The 19,885-nt window shown below is 51.8% G+C and overlaps 1 protein-coding gene across 1 annotated transcript; it reads left to right on the forward strand.

Moving 5' to 3' along the window:
- Window positions 1–4,335: 4,335 nt before the first annotated feature.
- On the forward strand, window positions 4,336–5,969 carry LOC134042272 (serine/threonine-protein kinase pim-1-like; the record flags this gene model as incomplete). The annotated part of the gene is made up of 5 exons (XM_062489447.1): window positions 4,336–4,440; window positions 4,534–4,584; window positions 4,813–5,182; window positions 5,400–5,576; window positions 5,851–5,969. Coding segments are annotated over 5 exons (822 nt in total), but the record flags the coding sequence as incomplete, so codon positions are not given.
- Between the last annotated feature and the right edge of the window lie 13,916 nt (window positions 5,970–19,885).

A 19,885-nucleotide genomic window follows, 5' to 3' on the forward strand; every position in this document is an offset into this window, starting at 1 on the left:
GCACATTGCAAGAAAAATGCCATTAACATTGGGAGGGGGAATGACATTAAAATGTGCAGATGCACAAATGCCACAGCAATGAGGTCTGGGTAATTACCTAAGACACCCTGAGGTTTGAAGCAGCTGTTTGTTGGAAGGCACAAAAGCATTGTGCCAAAGACAGCAGCTAGTCACTGATGTTTCTAATCCAGCTGTCAAGCAGCACCCATGTCTGGTGGGCTGGAGTTTGGAAGTGTGGTCTAATAGTGCCCTTTGCTGTGTGCCACTGAGCAAAGGGAAGAGCCAGATTGGATTCTGGCACTTTGACATCAAGGGTCACAAAGATGGAATTGTCCTTTTTCTTAGAAACCTTTCAATTGAATCTCCATGGTGCATTTCCAAATCTTCAGTGTGGGTTTAGACAACTTCCTAATGGAAATGAAAGGGAAGTTGACATTTTAGTCATTCTTGATGTTGAAACAGGTTGTGAAATGATCCAGTAAAGATACAAGTTCTGCCACAGGTGCAAGTATTTGTTTGGAGACAGTACTCCTGAGGTGTTGGTGGTTCTATTTTGGGGAGGATCAGCTGCTTTGGCCATTTCTGGATCGTTGGGCTCTGTGTGCTATTTCGCTGCTCTTAGCCAGAGAGGCTTCCAAGAAGCAAATCTCGAGGTGGATCCTTGTTTGCATTAAGGTTGTTGTTTCAGAAGCTTGTGTCTCTGTCCCGGCAGTGCTTGTGGAAGGGGTTTATGCCAGGAGCCCTGAAGTGGTCCAGCGCTACGCCCTGCCCGTGCTCTGGTCCTTCCTGGAGAACAAGGCGCTGCCTGTCCGCAGCACCAATGTGCGCACGGTGGTCACCAGTCTCGCCTCTGCCCTCTACGAGGTGATGGGCACCAAGCTGAAGAAGCGTGCTGCCAGCCAGCCCCCACATGTCCAGGAAAACCTCTCCAGCATCCTGGGCTGGTGAAGGCTTGATGTTCTCCAGCAAGTTGACCAAGTGCTGAGATGGACACCTGCGGTTCTGACCTTTTAGCTGTGCCAGAAATGACAAAATACTCAGGAAGGGTGTGCATCTGCCCCTGCTCTCTCCACTGCCCTTCCTAGTCATGGCATGCTCAGGGGCCTGAAGACAGTCTGGATTGAGGACAAAGTGAAGGACTAGCATGGCTCAGCCTCCCACAGAGGTAAGGTGGGAGCTGGGCCGCTCTCTGGTGGGAGGAAGGGTCTTGTGCCAGCCTGGAGAGCCTGTGCACATTGCCAGGGAGCAGTTGTGCCCTGCAGGTGCCCCCTGCCATGAGCTGTGCTGCTGCCAGTGCCCCGTGGAGCTGTAGGGCTGCTGAGCTGTGGGGCAGGGAGAGGAGCAGGAGGCTGCATGTGCAGCTGAGCCATTGCTGGGAAGCACAGGGCTCTGGGCTCCCTGCTGTCCCAGGGCAGCCCAGAGGCCATGGAGTTCCCCTGGGAGCTCTGTGGAAGTGGCTCAGGGTGTGCCCCTGGCCTGCCTCCAGAGGGTGATGGTAGGAGAATGTTTCCCTGTGCAGCTATTTATGAATTTCCAAGAAATGTGTTCTATGAAATATGGAGCTTCAGATGCTTTAGGTTTGCATTGCAGCCTCTGTTACATTTTGTGTCTCCACTTTGCAGACCTGCCTGGCTCCTCTGTTTCCACGAAGTTTTCTCTGGACATTCATTTGTGCATTTACCCACAAAGTCCTTTCCTGCTGTCCAGAAGAGCTCTTTCCTCCAAGCCCAGGAAGAAGCTGCTGCCTATCCAAAGAGCGTTTGAAGACAAGGATTTATGCATTAGCCTGTATAGTTCCAGATGTACATATGTTCTGATAGTTATCTGTAGGTTTCAATAAATATATTTTGATTGTATCTTAATAATTTTGTTGTTATATTTTTTATTGTGTATATTTTTGGTGGTATGTTTTGTTTTTTTATATTTTATAGTTTTATATTTTTTCCCATTGACATGCTAAGGATGGCCAGGTCCTTGAGACCTTGAGATGGGGAAGGGAGAGCCTCCCTTTTTTTTGGGTGTTTCTCTGGGAGGGTGGGGCCAGTGGGGGGAAGGAGGCCAAGGCCACGAGATTCGAAGCAGGTAAAGGAGCGTGGGGGGGCAGTTACTGGTACTCACCCCTTTTTGGCTCTGGAAGGAGGAAGGCAGCTGGGAAACCTCACCGCGCCATCCCAGTGCCAGGAGCTGCCTCTTCTGGTGTTGGACCTCACACCCCTGCCAGGATGCTGTCCTGCTTCAGTTTGCTATCTCCAAGCATCCTGTTGGAGCACCGGGACCAACACTGCTCCAAGGATTCGTGAGCAGAGTCTCTCCTCCACCCTTCCCATCTGGGACACAGCTGCCATCACCCCCAGCTCTCCTGCAGCTGTGCAGGGATCCTCACACCTGCCCTGTCCACTGGGAACCTGCCAGAGCTCACTGCCAATGGCGGTGGTAACTGCACCAGGGGGGAAAAGAGCACACAACCAAAGGAACTGTGACTGGGTTCCTGTTAATTTCATAGTTATTGTTGTTTAGATTGGCCTTGTTGTATATTTAGTAGAGAACTGTTCTTCCTGTCCCCCTATCTTTCCCTGAGAACCTCTTGATTTCAAAATTATACTGACTCAGTGGGAAGGATTTTACTTTCTCCATTTCAAGGGAAGGTCCTGCTTTTTCCCTAGCACACACCTGTCCATTCAAACTAGGATACGGAGCATGAGGTGCAGGGCTGATGTGTGAAAGCATGAGGATCTCCTCCAAAGTAACTTGTTTAATTGTCCATTTTATTACTTCTCTATTTACTCCACACTACTAAGGCAAGGCAAGCTTTGCTTGCAGGCAAAACAGGCATGGGATACACTAGGGTCCCTTGCAGGATCAGCAGGGCTGGCAGTGACAAAGCAGGCAATCTGCTCCATGGTGAGCCACTACACAGCCACATCCTAATGTGGGTTTAAGTAGCACGGTATTATGGAGAACTCCTTTTCTGCATCAGATACCAAAAGAATGTCCACAGCTTCTGGTGGCAGTCAGCTGGAGCATTCCACAGGCAACACGAGCTCTCAAGGCACTCAGTGTTCTCTAGTGTCAGAGGCAGAGACACACTTGAGGAGAGTCCATGTCAGGGGTCAGCCTTCCCAAACTGAGCAATGGATGCTTCTGCCACTAACACTGACAGGAAATAAACAAACAAAATTTCTGTGCACACCAGGGCTACGTATGGATTAAATTATTTCTGTTTCAAATCCCGGCCAGAACAACATCGTGGTCAGAATATCATTGTTCCTAGATTCTCTAACACTAAAAATATTGCTGGAGAGTTTTTGTCATTCACATAGATTTGGTGACATCCAGACACACTTAACAATCCATTTGGGTCCAAGTTCCATATTGCAGACGATGTCTTTGGGCAGCCTGCAAGTGTCTCAGAAGTATGAAAAGGGATTAAAATACTGACACGATTTCTCTTTGGTACTTGAAATTTAAAAGCTTCGCTCCAGCCCACACTAGCAAAATTGTCAGAAGAGGCAATTCTTCCCCACAAAATGCTTCATCTCACTCAAACAAGAAAGCCACAAGCCAACAGTCTTCTTTACTCCTCCACTGCTTTATTTGGCTATTTCTCTAATAGGAATTAGCTTCATTTATTCCTACTTTGTTTCCTGTGTTCCACGGGGCGCGCGGCGGCTCCTCCGTTGGGTTCGCGGAGGCAACGGCAGAACGGCCGCGCGCTCCGGCAGCTCCGCAGCAGCAGCAGCAGCAGCAGCAGCAGCAGCAGCAGCAGCAGCAGCAGCAGCAGCAGCAGCGCCTGTCTCGATCGGTTTTCCGCTCGAGTTCCCGCTCGCCCTCCGTGCCCTTCTCCCTCTCAGACTCCCTGTGATCCCGTTCAGTCCCCTCCTTGTTGCGCCTCTCCCAGCCCGGCTCATGCCGCGCCCCGCAAGGCGGCCGTGGGCGAGCCGGCCCCCTGCCCGCCCCTGTCGGGCACGCCGCGGTGCCGCCTCCGCGGGGCTCAGTCCGTACCGCCTGTGGCACCTTTTGAAGAGCCTGTGGACGAGCTCCTCGCTGCGCTGGTGGCGGTGGTGGAGCAGCAGCGTCTCTTGGCTCCGCCTGGCGCGGGCCCTGGCGCTGGCCCGGCCCCGACCGAGGCCCCTCCCGCGGTTCCGCCCACAGCTGGCCCGCAGCCGCCCGGCTCCCGCCCCGCCGCCGGCGCATTCCCCCGAGCGAGCCTCGCCGCCCGGCAGTTCGGCCGCCGGCCCCGAGGCGCCGGAGCCCGGGGCGGCTCGGGAAGCAGCGGCGGCCGGGGCGGGCGGGTGCCCCGGGCAGAATGCCGAGAGCGCGGTGCCGTCCGCACGGGCGGAGAAGCCTCCCCTGGAGCAGCTGTACCGGGAGGGCCCGCTGCTGGGGAGCGGCGGCTTCGGCAGCGTTTACGCCGGGACCCGGCTCGCCGACGGTGTCCCGGTAAGAGACGGGGCCGGCTCGGAGCGGGGAGGGGGGCGGCGAGCGGCGGGCGGCGGGCGGCGAGCTGAGCCCTCCGCTCGCCTTGGCTTGCAGGTGGCCATCAAGCGAGTGTCCCGGGACCGCGTCTTGGAGTGGGCGCGGCTGGTGAGTGAGCGGGGCCAGCGGGAGCAGGCGGCGGGGCGTGGCGGGCGGGGTAAGGCCAGGCCCGGCCGGGTGGGAGCCGGGACGCTGCGATGGGAGCGAGCGTGGAGCGAGCGGGGGCCGCGCAGCGTCCCGGGCCATGGGCAATGGGAGCTGCGGTGGCGCCGGGCAGGGGGTGGCGAAGGCGAGCGCAGCATCGGCGCCGCTGACGGCATGGCGGCTCCCCCGCAGCACGACGGCGCCCTTGTGCCCCTGGAGCTGGTGCTGCTCTGGATGGCGTCGTGGCCCGGCTTCCGCGGCATCGTGCGGCTCCTGGACTGGTTCGAGCTGCCCGACGGCTTCGCGCTGGTCATGGAGCGTCCGGAGCGCTGTCAGGACCTCTGGCACCTGCTGCACGCGGGGGGGTTCCTGCCAGAGCCCGTGGCGCGGGCGCTGTTCCGGCAGGTGCTGGGGGCCGTGCGGCACTGCACCAGCCGCGGCGTCCTGCACCGCGACATCAAGGCCGAGAACGTGCTCGTTGACCTGGCCACCGGCGAGGCGAAGCTCATCGACTTCGGCTGCGGCACCATCCTGCAGGACACGTTCTACACCCAGATGGCCGGTGAGCCCAAAGCCGGGGCCCAGCCGGGCAGTGGAGCTTCTCCCCTGTGCTTCCACAGGTGGAACACACAGGGAGGGAGGGAGGGAGGGGGAATGCTGCTTCAGCCGGCTGCAGCCAAGTTGCATTTTGGCAGGAGCTGGGGCTGGCTTTTGAGGAGCTGGCTGGGAGGGAGGGAGCAATCAGCATTGGCCTGATGAGCTGTGCCCGTGTGCCATAGGAACGCGGGAGTACTACCCACCGGAGTGGATCCTCTTTGGTCGCTACCATGGCCAGCCAGCCACCATCTGGTCCCTGGGCATCCTGCTCTATCAGCTGGTGTGCACGCACCTTCCTTTCAAAAGCAGAGAGGACATCGTCCGGGGACAGCTCTTCTTCCCGCCCCGGGTGTCTCAAGGTGGGGATTATCCTTCAAGGCCCGGGAGCAAGAACGGCTTTGGGAGAGGGCAGGTGGCACATAAGTGTCCTGCTGTTGCAGCTGGGGAGGAGGTTCATCTCCTGGGCTGAGCTGGACGAGGCGGCACGTGTGCCTCTGCTGCTCTCTTCCAGAAGAGAGGATGGATGGGAAGCTGTGCGAACAGCTCTGAGCACTCTTAGTGTGCTGTGGGCACTGTGAAATCTGGCAGAGCATGGACAGGAGCTGACCAGCAGTTTCTGGTTTCTCTCTGCAGAGTGCCAGCACCTGATCAGGTGGTGCTTATCCATGGACCCTGCAGACAGGCCATCCTTGGATGACCTTTTAGAACATTCTTGGGTGCAGAAGCCCCACCTGGCCCAGGAGACAGCAGAGATCCATTCCTCTGCACAGTAGAATCCAGGATGCCCGCAAGCAGCAGCTGCTCGTGTCTTGTGGCTCTCAAAGAATTCCCCAGAGCATTTCCCAGTGGCCCTGGCATGGAGCAGAGAGCACAGCCAAGGAGGTGCTTCCACAGTTGCCCGGCGAATTGTGGAGGGAGCGGCTCAGGGCTCCCCATCGTATTGGAGAAATTGTGGCACAGTGCAGTGAAGTTGCCACAGAGTGGAAAAGGGGAAACATCCCCCTGCAGCTCAATGGCCTCGTGATGTCCCCGCGAGCCAAGGCACATCTGGCGTGTTCTTCTGGAGATCAGCGCAGAGCTGGAGAACGCCGTTCTTGCGCTGGCCACTGGCAGGGCAAAGCTGATGGGCTTTGGTTGCAGCCCCTTCCTAGAGGACACGCTCTGCACCCCGACGAAATCAAGATGAGTCCCCAGGCGGTGCAGGGGTGGGGGGATGCTCGTGCCTCCAGGCATGGCAGGGCTCGGCCTGGCCACGTGCCGGAGGTTCCCCAGAGGGTGGCAGTGGACAATATTAATCTTTCTGCCAACTGCTCAGCTGCTTTTTGGTGGGGTAGGGGATGGATGTTGTGGAAGGGGAGCCGGCTCCTGGCCTCACTGACAGCTTCTTCCTGCCAGCATGGCACAGGCTGGGGTGGGGGCATCCGGCCTGACAAAAGCATGCATCCATGTGGATGGGGAGCAGCAGAGGGGGACGGGTTCTTTAGCCATGGCCCAGCTGCTCTGCTTTGCAGGCCCTTGAGGAAGGGGTGGGCATACAGGTGGGAAAGGTAGGGTTTTTCCCCACCACTGGAGAGATTTTAGTATCATAAAGAGCGGTCAGACCTTCCCCAGGCCCGTGAAACGGTGACAACCTTTGGTGCTTTTTCTTGTTTCCAGGTCTTGTTTTGATATGACTTTCATGCAATTGTTCTTTGTTTTTTCCAGAAAGATTGCAGCTTGTGTCCAGACCAGATGGAGAAGCACCGGCGCCGTCCGTGGAGTGCATCCCATGCCGGTGCTACCCGGGGAGGGTCCACGGTGTGGATGTCCCCTGCAAAAGGATGAGGACCTTGTGTGGGATCGGCTCCTCTCCTGGCAGCAGGTCTCCAGAGGTGGGTACCCGGTTCCACAGCTCGGGTGGCAGAAGGGCTTAGGGCAAATGGCAGCAGGCACACGAGAATGTCGCTCTTGCAGCTGCTGAGGAGGTTATTGTGCCATGCTTGAGCAGAAGAGGTGGAGCGTGTCCTGCCACGCTGCTCTCCTCTAACAAGGAGGGAATGGGCTGGGAGGTTTGGGCTCTGAGCACAGCCAGCAGCCTGGCCTGAGCACAGGCTATGGTGGGATAGGGGGGACAGGAGCCTGCTGCCACTGACCGTGGCTTTCTGGTTTCTGTCCCCAGGCTACCAGCAGCTCATGCCATGGAAACGGCACCGCTCGAGCTGCCAGTCTGGGAGGGCTGGACGTCAGCGGGTGTTCATTTGCTGCCAAAAATAAATCATTCTTGTTACTAACATCATCATCATCATCGGAGCATTTCTTTCATCCTTTTTTGAACTTTTGGCCTCCCTTCTTCCACCAAAATTTCTTTGCCTCTTTCCTCATCCACTTGGTGGAATTGGTGGGGGGGGGTTTAAGTAACACAAAAAGTTCAGCAACAATTCCTGTTGCCAACCGCAGCAGTCTCTTCAAGAACCTGGAGTTGGTAGCCAGGCCCACATTTCACTTGGAAAGGGGAGTGGTTTGCAGGGACAAAGATGTCCCTCTGCTGCAAAAGCAGGGAGGAAATCAGAAGCAGCAAAATGCAATTTCAGCTCTACCCCCGCCCAAAGTTGTCTGCGTCTTTGCCCTCCACTCCAAAATAGGCAGGCAAGGCTGGACTTGAACAAGGTTCAAGTCCTTCATGGTCCCTTGGCATTAACGGGATCAAGTGAAACTCTTGTATGCAGTAATTGGAGTACAGCTACTGTAGGGATAAAGGAAATGTTGGGAGCTGGGACATCCTTCTTGTCTCCTTTGTCTCCCCAGGTGTTGTAGCCTGGATAGCTGTTAAGATGGTTGCAGGTAAAGAAGCAGCAAGGGCCTTTATATGGGATCCACGGAGATGTTTATTTCAGCCACTGCGTGGATAGTCCAGGGTCAGAGGCAAAGACAAAGGGGAACGTCGGGGTGAGGGTCCAGGTTGAAGCAGATGGGTGTCCTGGGCAGGGGGAGCATCAGGGAGCACTTACCAGGGGACATGGGGGTGGCACAAAGGTGGGGTTAGGGCATGGGAGCCAACAGGGAAACAGGGTGGGAGTGACCGAAAGCCTGAGAGACAGGGAGAGGGCAGGGGGCTGGCCCAGGGAACAGAACAGGGCTACATTGGCATGACAGAACAGGGCTTGCTATGAGAGAAGCCTCTCGTGTCTCCCTAACTAGGGAATGCCTTCTAGGGTCTCCACAGTGGGGTGTTTTGGGTTCAGTTTGAGTTTGGGTGGAGATACTGCTTTAGTGTAGTGGTTTTGGATTGTTAATTTGAACGTTTTTAGTTGTGAGATAGGATTAGGAGGAAGATAAAACAGGCTTAGCTTTAAATGGTACAAAGACAAACTTTATTACCAGAAACTATAGGGGAAAAAAGAAGAAGAAATATTAGACTAAAACTTCAGACTACTCTTCTTCTTTCCACACATTTGTTTTTTTACATTGACAACATACAAAGAAAACTCAGTTTACCATTTCTAAAATAGTCATTTACTTGTTTCTTTCAGAGAGGAGATTCTTCAGCCTATAGAGATTTTTTCATAAGAAACCATTTGTAAGTGGTCTTGCTGTTCTAGTGTTTAGCCGTCAGGGAGGATAGAGATCTGGTTATTGTGTAATATTTTTTTTCTCAACTAACATTTTAATTCATAACTAATACTGAGGACCATATCAACTTATGAGGCACACTTAAAGGATTATAATAGTTGAAACAAAAGCTTACTCCACTTTTAAAAATAGAGGGTGTTTTTCTTCTTCCCTAGGGAGAAGCAGGGGTTTTTTCACTATTTAAACCTAGGGCACTTACAGCAATTTTAACATTGGTTTATTTTAACACCAATGCTTCTTCTTACATCTAGAGTTAGAATCTTTAATCCACCCCATATTTTTTTTGTGTGTGTGTTATAGGGAAACAAGGGTTGCTTTTCTGTAGCATAAAAAAAAGGGAAGAATTTCAGTCTATGTCTTCCTTCCCTCAGCTGAGACTTGACTCTTCTTGTACTTTGAATTTGGTGCTTTTTGTGCTGTTTTTGTACATATTATCATTTTGGTTCTCTTTTTTTTTTTTTCCACAGGACAGAGAATAAAGTATTTGTAAAATCATATTTTGGGCAGTGAAAAAGTTAATATTTTGCCGGGGCAGCAGAGGGTTCTGTGATTGTTTTTAGGTGGGGCGGCCGGAGCTCTTTACCATAAGGAGCCTTCTAAGGCCGCACTGGGGCCGGGCTGGGATTGTAGGGCCCGGCCAGAAAGCGGAGATGAGTTTTTTGGTTGTAAGGTTGTTTTTTGGCGTTTGCTGTACGTAATGTTAGTGGTAGGCTGGTGGTTTTCCTTTTCCTTTGCCCAGCAGCCGAGGTTGGGGCCCTTGCCAGATCGGGGCCCAGCTGTCTCTCCCCCAGGCCGTGTGGGCGGTGAGGCAGGCCTTTTTTCCACCTTTATCTCTTACTGTTCACTTCCTCTTGCTGGAAATGGGATTGTTGGAACACTTTAGAGGAGACTGCTTATCCATAGTGTTCTGTTTTAAATTGTCTAAAACCGTGTGAGACAGATGGCTTCACATAGGAACATCCCCAGGGCTGCTGAGGGGAAGGCACCACTTTATTTGTTGTGAAGAGAAGTAATCAAAATCCGCAACCAACAAGCTGCAAGGCAGAACGGAGTGGGAATTACAGAAATAAAGGCCTTGAAAAGCAGCTTAGGAAAGCAGCTACTTCCTAGACAGTGCCAAACCCTCCGACCTGGCCTGGCCGGGCCCAGGGCTGGCTGCCCTTGGGAAGGGAAGGGAAAGGGATGGAGCTGGGGTGGGGGCTCTGTGGCCATGGAAACGAGAGAACCACGGGCCAGCGCGTCACAAAGGGGCAGCCCCGCAAGGGGCTGTGAAGGTTGTGGTTGACACGGACACAGTGGCAGGAGACACGTCTGGCTCTGCCTGTCTGTGCCGACTGCTGGCGATTGGAGTCACCCCACCTTGTTCTAGGGCTGGGGACCGAGCTCCTATCGCCGTCTGCTCCGAGACAGTTCCCAAATTCAACCCCAGGTACTTCTGCGAGACAGAAGCACGGGTTCAAAGATGGATTTTACTGGAAAAGGAAAGACCACGGAAGGAAAAGGTGAGGATAGAAAGGAGCTGAAAGGCCCGAGTCAAATGGAGACAAATTCCACCAGATTTCCGGGAAAATTGGTCCATGGTGGTCAGTTCTGGCTCTGTGTCAGAGTTGGTGGCTGTGAGCTACAGGTGATCCTGCAAGGACAGCCCTGGCATCATAACATTCTACCTTTAGTTTACTCTGCTTCCTGCTTTTTGACAGTAGCCAAATCACTCATACTGTCAGCCAGGACAGGGACTGTGGCCATGACAATTACAACGTGGTCATGTGATGCAAATTCTGTTTCTTTGCCATCAACGTTGGGTCTCACTACTGATAAATTTCCTGTTCTTCCTCTGCTTGATGATTGGGTCCAACACTGAGGATGACAGGATAATATAAAAACCCCAGCAAGGCCTGCCTGCATGCTGAGAGGTCTCTGTAGCTTGCAGAAATAGCATTCGTCGCTGTGTGGGCCTTTCCTGGGTTTTGACAAAGCCAATCTCTAGAAGGGATCCTTATTCCCCTGTTATTATTGGATCCTTGCACCTTTCACTTCAGACTTGCTAACTCAATAGAGTTTGGAGGAATTAAACACAGGCTAGTCTAAGGAAAACTAAAACCAAACAATTGTTTTTAAAAATATCAAATATCCCTTAAGTGCCACACCCGTTAGACATGTTGATGCTGGGATAGAGGTGGGCATTGACCAACGTCACTTCTTCCCTTGTGAGCCTGGCTCAGCCTCCCACAGAGGTAAGGTGGGAGCTGGGCCACTCTCTGGTGGGAGGAAGGGTCTTGTGCCAGCCTGGAGAGCCTGTGCACATTGCCAGGGAGCAGTTGTGCCCTGCAGGTGCCCCCTGCCATGAGCTGTGCTGCTGCCAGTGCCCCGTGGAGCTGTAGGGCTGCTGAGCTGTGGGGCAGGGAGAGGAGCAGGAGGCTGCATGTGCAGCTGAGCCATTGCTGGGAAGCACAGGGCTCTGGGCTCCCTGCTGTCCCAGGGCAGCCCAGAGGCCAGGGAGTTCCCCTGGGAGCTCTGTGGAAGTGGCTCAGGGTGTGCCCTTGGCCTGCCTCAAGGGGCTGATGGCAGGAGCAGGTTTCCTTTTGAAGCTATTTTCCAGGAAAGTTTCCAGGAAATGTGTCCCATGAAACATGGAGCTTCAGATGCTTTTGTTTTGCTTTGCAGCCTCTTGTTACATTTTGTGTCTCCACTTTGCAGGCCTGACTGGCTACCCTCTTGCCAAGAGGTTTTCCCTGGCAAATCCTTCTATGCTCCTTCCCTCCAAGCCATTGCCTCCCATCCAGAAGGGCTCTCCTTCAACCAAGTCAAATATGATGTCCAGAGGAGAGCGGGACAATGGGAAAAATGGCACTGGCTACAAGGATGACAATATTAGAAACAACCGGGACCAGGATTCAGAGGGAAAAGCACATAAGGTAAGGCAACCAAGATAAGTCCTGTGTGGCAGATTTTCAGTTCATGTCCTGTAAGCAGAGATCGGAGACCATTAACTGTGGTGTGAGCCTAAGGAAGAAGGTGAGCAAAGTAGGATCTCAGCTGGACTCTGCACTTCAGGCTGTCTTTGCAATGGGTGTGTAGTGCAGATTTCAAGTCCTCACTGTGTATCTATAGCAGGAGAGGGCTTTGAAAGGTTTCTGGGCTCTGTCATGGTTGCTCCTCTGTCTTGTAGCTGAGAAAACACCAACAAGAAGGCAGCGCTGCTAAAGTTGTCTGCTCCAGCTAAGCAATCCTCCTGCATTCAGTAACCCACGGGTATCTGTGAACCATATCTATGTCTTGGTGGTGGTTTCCATCAGCTCTGTCTGGTGGGGATGGAAAAAGGAGTTTGCTGGAACAGGCAGTGCTACAAAGTCAGTTCCAGGTTGACACAGCATTTGAGCTGTACAGCCATGGCCTCCTACACAGTTGTCTCTGATGCTATTTCTAGATTTCTTCAGCTTCTGGGCAGCTGTGTGCTGTGGCATGGCTTTGTCCAGAGAGAAGGGATGGGAGGTGGCCATGGGGAGAGCAGCCCCAAGCCCAGGCACACGATTGCCTTTGCAGCAGGGCCAGCACCTGCAGTTGTTCTGGGTTTGCCATGGGGTGCAGGAGGAGGCAAATGAGCAACAGCTCTGGCAAACAGAATGTCCAATCAAAGGCTGATGTACTTGATTCCAGCCTTGCTGAGGAAGGGCCCAGTGTATCCCTGACAGGATGTGGTCCTTTAACTGTAGTTTGAAGAGGACTTGATTTGGGGCTTTAGTTGTGCCAGAAAGGAAGGGACACTTAAAGAATGGTGTGCACCTGCCCCTCCTACCTCCACCCTCCTTCCTGGTCATGGCATGGGGGCCCTGGAGCAACTTGGGCAAGCAGTGACCTTCCAGAGAGCAGCAGGGCAGGGAGCTCTGCTGAACTTCCTAAATGCCAGTGAGCCTGAGATGATGGAGGTGTGGGAGCTGGAGAGCACGGAGCATCGCGAGAGCTCAGCAGCTTCTGGGCTGAAAGGCTGCTGGGCAACTGTAAGAGGGAAGGGCAGCAGCAGAAGAAATGAGGGGCTTGAGAAAAGCAGGTTCTGACATCCTGCAGAATGGCTTTGTGGGGACTTGGTTGGTGATCAGCACTGGCTGTGAGGTGCCTAAGAGACAGGGAGAGAACAGTGATCTGAACCCGTTCCCATACCATCCAAAAGGCCAGTGGAGGCAGTGGCACTGCAGAACATGCTGATGCCAACCATGTGGATTCCAGCTGGGAGTGTAGCTGCAATTGCAGACAAATGAGCAGGAAGAGAGAGGTGGGAAATTTGGGAGATGGTCTCTCCCTCACCAATTCCCTTTCCTATGCCACCCTTCCCCTTCCTAGGACAATCTGCTATATATGATATTGACTTTTCCTGTCAGGGCATGTGTAACTGTCTTGAGTCATGAATGAGGGCAAGGCTGGATGTTATATTTGAGCACTGTGTACCACTCTTTCCAGGCATCCTTGCTGTATCCCAGAGGTGGGGATATGAAGAAGGGGTCATTGGGACTGCCTTTGATCCCCCCTATACCCAAGGCAGTCAGTCCCCGTGTTGGCAGTGCTGCAGGGTCTCTGCTCAGCTCTGTGCAGCTGGATGTCCAAGAGTCCCAGGAGATGAGGTAAGCCAAGGTGTCTGCTGCTCCACTCTGCTGTTCAGCTCCCTCTTGCCATCTTGTGAGGTTCCTTTGCACAGTCAGCTGTCTCCCATGTACTTAGGGAAACCTCTGTGTATTCACCATTTGGCCCATCCGTGATTATCCAGCTCCATGTCAATCCCCACACCTCATGTCACAAGGGCAGAGGTGGTGGTGGTGGGGAAGAGGAGGCAGGGCTTAAAAGCATCTGAAGATGGGTCCTCTGCTGGGCTTGGTACTGATTCCCTCTGTAATGTTTGTGGTGTCATTTGGGAACTGTATTGCATGGGTCTGTGTCCTGAAGATGATAGAATACTGTGATCCTTGAGTCTGAAGTTCAGCACGCAAAAATTACGTTTTGCCAAATATTAGCTGCTGGAGAGGCGTCTGGACAGTCAGGTGCTGCCTCTGTAAACATGCTGTGGAACTTGTCTGTTTCTTGGCCTCCGGTCTGAAATGAGCTCCCAGAGAAGTTTGGGTTATAGATGTGTAAGCCAATCAATGTTTAATGCTTAGATCTTGCCTTAAAATCAAAGAGGGAAAGGTTCTAAAGAAGTTTTATAGGATGGTACCTGATGGAAAGATATTGGCTTGGATATGTTTGAGGAAATGTAGCTGTCAAGCTTATCCGAGTGATTACAATAATGAATGAGTCACAGAAATATCATTCCTATTGAAAAGCTTAGGTAGGGCTTTAAAAGTGCAATCTGAATATCCTTGGCTATCAGCTGAGTTGGAAAAGGCCTTTTCCTTCTTGGAAGATCAAGGAGGTGGAATATCCTTCTCAGAACACTCCAGTGCTCTGACCACATGTAGCACGAGACTGGCACCAGCGCAAGGCATGAGCAGGCAAAGCCAAGCTTTGTCAGCAGAACCAAAGTAGCTGCCCTCCATACAGACTTGTGTCTCAGCTTAGCAACCTTTGCTGCTTCAGAGAGGCTGTAGGAGCCCCCCAAGTTTCAAAAGGAGAGACACCACAATTGGGGAGTTATGATGCAAGTTGGAGAATGACTGCTGTGTTTCAGCTGGAGCTTGGCCAGTTCTGTCTGACTGCAGCAACTGAAAGCTTAAGGACAATTAATCAGCTTTGCATCTTGTTGGCTTGATGTCTCTTGCATTTCCTCCTTCATCAGAGTGAACAAGCTAGGAAAGATTGCCTCCTCTCATGCTACACCTCTTCCCTCCCTTCTCTTTCTCCCTCCTCATATGTGCTTTTGTTCTCCCTTTCTCAAGGCCAAGACCGAGCGGCAGCATCAAAGAGAAGTCTGAACATGCAGGTAGGTACAGGGCATGTCTGTCCCAAAATGACCATTGGCATATTGAATCAGAGGTGACATCTTGAAAACTTGGTTATAAACCATGGTTTTAAGAATTTCTTTAAATTTGTTTCAATTCCTTGATGGCCTCAGTGGACTGTCCCAGAGCCCAGTCACTGGGATTATGCTCCGGGGATGCTCTGAAAACTCCTCTAATGTGAAGTCTTAGGTGGCATAAGCTGGAGTGGTATCTTGAGGCCCTGGAAATGCATTGCAGGAAACAAAACATTCCTCTCCATTCTTTGCCTGCCTTTTATCTCCCTGAAGCCTTTCTAGTGTTGCAATTAGAACCAAAAAAAGAAAGCATTTAGCAGGAAATGAGAAATATTCCCACTCCTTCCTCCTGCCCTTGAAGGAGAAGACTTTAACTTGGGGTATATTCTGAGCTGAACCCTTTGAGATCGGAAGGAAAGTCATGGAAATTGCCTGGTTTTTCACTGGGAGAAATAGGGAAACCTCCTGTGAGAGAAAGTCCTTTTGAATTTTCCAGTTTTGGAGAAGGACAATTCCAAATGGATGCAGCATATGCAGGGTCTGAGTTTGTCATCCTCTGACAGCACAAGCCCAAAGCCACCTATGGCAGGTTCACCATGGCAAATCTCTTGCCCCACTGCCTCTGCCTGTGTCAGTGTTGCAGGCTGAGGCTGGGGGAGGAGATGCCTTCTGCCTTGTCCCCCTGTCCCTGCCTTGCCTGATCCCTGACAAGTAGAATTGTGCCAGACAAAATGCGGTCTCTGGTGCATCTGTGCCAGCCAATGCCTTTGAGTTGAAAGCCTCCAGCAAAGCCTGTTGTTGTTCCTTTGCCATTTTGGGGCATGTCATGATAGGAGAGTTGAGATTTGAAGAAATAGTTGTGCTGATGCAGAAAAAGGGATCAGATGCCCAGGCCCCTTTGCGTAGGGTTAGTTCTGCCAAATCCTGGGCAGAGGCCCTTTGGAATGACTCCTTAATTGGTGATATGCAGTTGGAATGCTTAATGCAGCTAGGGAGAAGAATTGCTCAATAAGTAAGGAGACATTTTTGCTGGATTAGTTCTGGACTGGAAATGAGCTGTATCAGTACTCCTTATCTGGTGTGCTTTTACAAATGACCTGTTCCATCTACAGGCATAAAGAAATACAGATTTATGCAAGGTCTTCTTTTGATGATCTGCCCTATGGCATTTCCACCAAGCGAATTTGGAATTGTTTTTAACTGCAATGATCAGAAATGTTTGGATGTAGGTCTTATGTTGGGTTTTGGGTTCTCTGCAGGAAAGAAAGCAGGGAAAAAACCCATGAAGCAAAACCCATGAAGCAATAAAGCTTCGCAAAAACAGAATGTTTGCAAGCCAGTGTGTCCCCTACAGATATGGGCTCCTTGAATACTGGGGACAAGCAATGGGGAGGGCAAAGCATCTTTTACCTCTAATGTGGGTTGCCATCATTCATGAGCCTGCCCTTCCTTTGTTGCAAAAGGAAATAAAGGCAACCAACAAATGCCAACCCAGAACTGAGTGGGTGTTACAGAAACAAGTGCCATGAAATCTAGCGTTGGAAAGGAATGATTTCCTAGGTGTAATTGTCAAATTCTGGAGACCACTGTGGGTTGCCAGCTGTTTGGAAGGAAAGAGATCCCTAAGTAGTGGGGTGGCAATGAGAAACACATAAGCAATGCAGTAGAAGCTCTGTTTCCTGGCTTGCCAGCACCATACTGTTCAGAGTAATTAAAGTGATACTAATTTCCTGTAAAATAAAAGCAAAGCAATTTTCTGAGTAACTAAAAAGACCCCTTGGTTGCCTCATGCATTAGATGTATTGGTTCTACAGGTGGGAGTTCACCTAACTCACTTGTTCCCTTGTGAGCATGGCTCAGCCTCCCACCGAGGTAAGGTGGGAGCTGGGCCGCTCTCTGGTGGGAGGAAGGGTCTTGTGCCAGCCTGGAGAGCCTGTGCACATTGCCAGGGAGCAGTTGTGCCCTGCAGGTGCCCCCTGCCATGAGCTGTGCTGCTGCCAGTGCCCCGTGGAGCTGTAGGGCTGCTGAGCTGTGGGGCAGGGAGAGGAGCAGGAGGCTGCATGTGCAGCTGAGCCATTGCTGGGAAGCACAGGGCTCCCTGCTGTCCCAGAGCAGCCCAGAGGCCATGGAGTTCCCCTGGTTACTCTGCGAAGTGGCTCAGGGTGTGCCCCTGGCCTGCCTCAGGTGGCTGCTGTTACGTGCATGTTTCCCTGTGCAGCTGTTTAGAAGTTTTGAGGAAATGTGTTCCATGGTATATGGAGCTTTAGATGCTTTAGCTTTGCATCTCAGCCTCTGTTCTATTTTATGTCTCCACATTGCAGGCCTGACTAGGTTCATGTTTTCCAAGTTGTTCCGGCCATCTCCCTCCATGCTCCTTCCCTCTAAACCGTTGCCTCCCATCCAGAAGAGCTCTCGTTCTTCTAAACCAATTAAAATCTGCAGTGTGGAGCAGGAGGGTGGGAAAAATGGCAGCAGCACCAGTGACAGTAAGAACAAGCAGGAGCTGGATTCAGAGGGAAAAATGCATAAGGTAAGAAGACCAAGATAAGTCCATGTGATAGATTTTCAGATTATGTGCTGCAGGCAGAGTTTTGAGACTTTTTCCTATGGTGTGAGGCAAGGGAAACCCCTGAGTAAAGGAAGGTCTCAGCTGGACTCTGCACTTCAGGCTGTCTTTGCAATGGGTGTGTAGTGCAGATTTCAAGTCCTCACTGTGTATCTATAGCAGGAGAGGGCTTTGAATGGTTTCTGGGTTCTGTCATGGTTGCTCCTCTGTCTTGTAGCTGAGGAAACACCAACAAGAAGGCAGCGCTGCTAAAGTTGTCTGCTCCAGCTAAGCAATCCTCCTGCATTCAGTAACCCACGGGTATCTGTGAACCATGTCTATGTCGTGGTGGTAGTTTCCATCAGCTCTGTCTGGTGGGGATGGAAAAAGGAGTTTGCTGGAACAGGCAGTCCTGCAAAGTCAGTTCCAGGTTGATGCAGCATTTGAGTTGTACAGCCATAGCCTCCTACACAGTTGTCTCTGATGCTATTTCTAGATTTCTTCAGCTTCTGGGCAGCTGTGTGCTGTGGCATGGCTTTGTCCAGAAGGAAGGGATGGGAGGTGACCATGGGGAGAGCAGCCCCAAGCCCAGGCAAACGATTGTCTTTGCAGCAGGGCCAGCACCTGCAGTTGTTCTGGGTTTGCCATGGGGTGCAGGAGGAGGCAAATGAGCAACAGCTCTGGCAAACAGAATGTCCAATCAAAGGCTGATGTACTTGATTCCAGCCTTGCTGAGGAAGGGCCCAGTGTATCCCTGACAGGATGTGGTCCTTTCACTGTAGTTTGAAGAGGACTTGATTTGGGGCTTTAGTTGTGCCAGAAAGGAAGGGACACTTAAAGAATGGTGTGCACCTGCCCCTCCTACCTCCACCCTCCTTCCTGGTCATGGCATGGGGGCCCTGGAGCAACTTGGGCAAGCAGAGACCTTCCAGAGAGCAGCAGGGCAGGGAGCTCTGCTGAACTTCCTAAATGCCAGTGAGCCTGAGATGATGGAGGTGTGGGAGCTGGAGAGCACGGAGCATCGCGAGAGCTCAGCAGCTTCTGGGCTGAAAGGGTGCTGGGCTACTGTAAGAGGGAAGGGCAGCAGCAGAAGAATTGAGGGGCTTGAGAAAAGCAGATTCTGACATCCTGCAGAATGGCTTTGTGGGGACTTGGTTGGTGATCAGCACTGGCTGTGAGGTGCCTAAGAGGCAGGGAGAGAACAGTGGTCTAAACCCATTCCCATACCATCCAAAAGGCCAGTGGAGGCAGTGGCACTGCAGAACATGCTGATGCCAACCATGTGGATTCCTGCTGGGATGGTCTCTCCCTCACCAATTCCCTTTCCTATGCCACCCTTCCCCTTCCTAGGACAATCTGCTATATATGATATTGACTTTTCCTGTCAGGGCATGTGTAACTGTCTTGAGTCATGAATGAGGGCAAGGCTGGATGCTATATTTGAGCACTGTGTACCACTCTTTCCAGGCATCCTTGCTGTATCCCAGAGGTGGGGATATGAAGAAGGGGTCATTGGGGCTGCCTTTGGTCCCCCCTATACCCAAGGCAGTCAGTCCCAGTGTTGGCAGTGTTGCAGGGTCTCTGCTCAGCTCTGTGCAGCTGGATGTCCAAGAGTCCCAGGAGATGAGGTAAGCCAAGGTGTCTGCTGCTCCCCTCTGCAATTCAGCTCCCTCTTGCCATCTTGTGAGGTTCCTTTGCACAGTCAGCTCTCTCCCATGTACTTAGGGAAACCTCTGTGTATTCACCATGTGGCCCATCTGTGATGATCCAGCTCCATGTCAAACCCCACACCGCATGTCACAAGGGCAGAGTTGGTGGTGGTGGGGAAGAGGAGGCAGGGCTTAAAAGCATCTGAAGATGGGTCCTCTGCTGGCCTTGGTATTGATTCCCTCTGTAATGTTTGTGGTGTCATTTGGGAGCTGTATTGCATGGGTCTGTCTCCTGAAGATGATAGAATACTATAATCCGTGACTGCCACCTTCAGCACCCACAAGCATATGCTTGTAGAAATATTGGCTGCTGGAGAGGGGTCTGCGAATTCTAGTATTGCTTTTTTTACTTTTAACACGGGGTGCTGTTGTTCATGTTGCAACATTCCTTTGTTGTAAAGAGAAATATAAACAGCACATAAAACCCAATCCAGAACTCAGTGGGAGTTGCAAATAGAAAGGCCATGAAATCTAGCTTAGGAAAGCAATTACCTCCTGGGAGTTATTGTCAGATTCTGGACATCTCTGTGGGTTGGCATCTGTTTGGAAGGGAAGGGATCCCAAAGACAATGTCAGGCATAACTTCTATCTTCCTTGGCCTCCACTGTGAACTGAGATTCCAGGGAAGTTTTGGGTTATAGATGTACGATTTAATCAGTGTTTAATATAGAGGCCTGGATTTAAAATCCAAGAGGTCATGGTGCTAGAGAAGAGTTCTAGCACTGTACCTGATGGAAAGATTGGTTTGGAAATGTGTGATAAAATGTAGCTGTCATGCTTATCTGAGTTAGAAAGAAGGATAAATAAGAAGAAAGAAGGACTCAGGAGTATCATTCCTATTGAAGAGCTTAGGTAGGGCTTTGA

The sequence above is a fragment of the Cinclus cinclus genome, chromosome 3 (genome assembly GCF_963662255.1).
Source record: "Cinclus cinclus chromosome 3, bCinCin1.1, whole genome shotgun sequence".
Classification (NCBI taxonomy): Eukaryota; Metazoa; Chordata; class Aves; order Passeriformes; family Cinclidae; genus Cinclus; species Cinclus cinclus.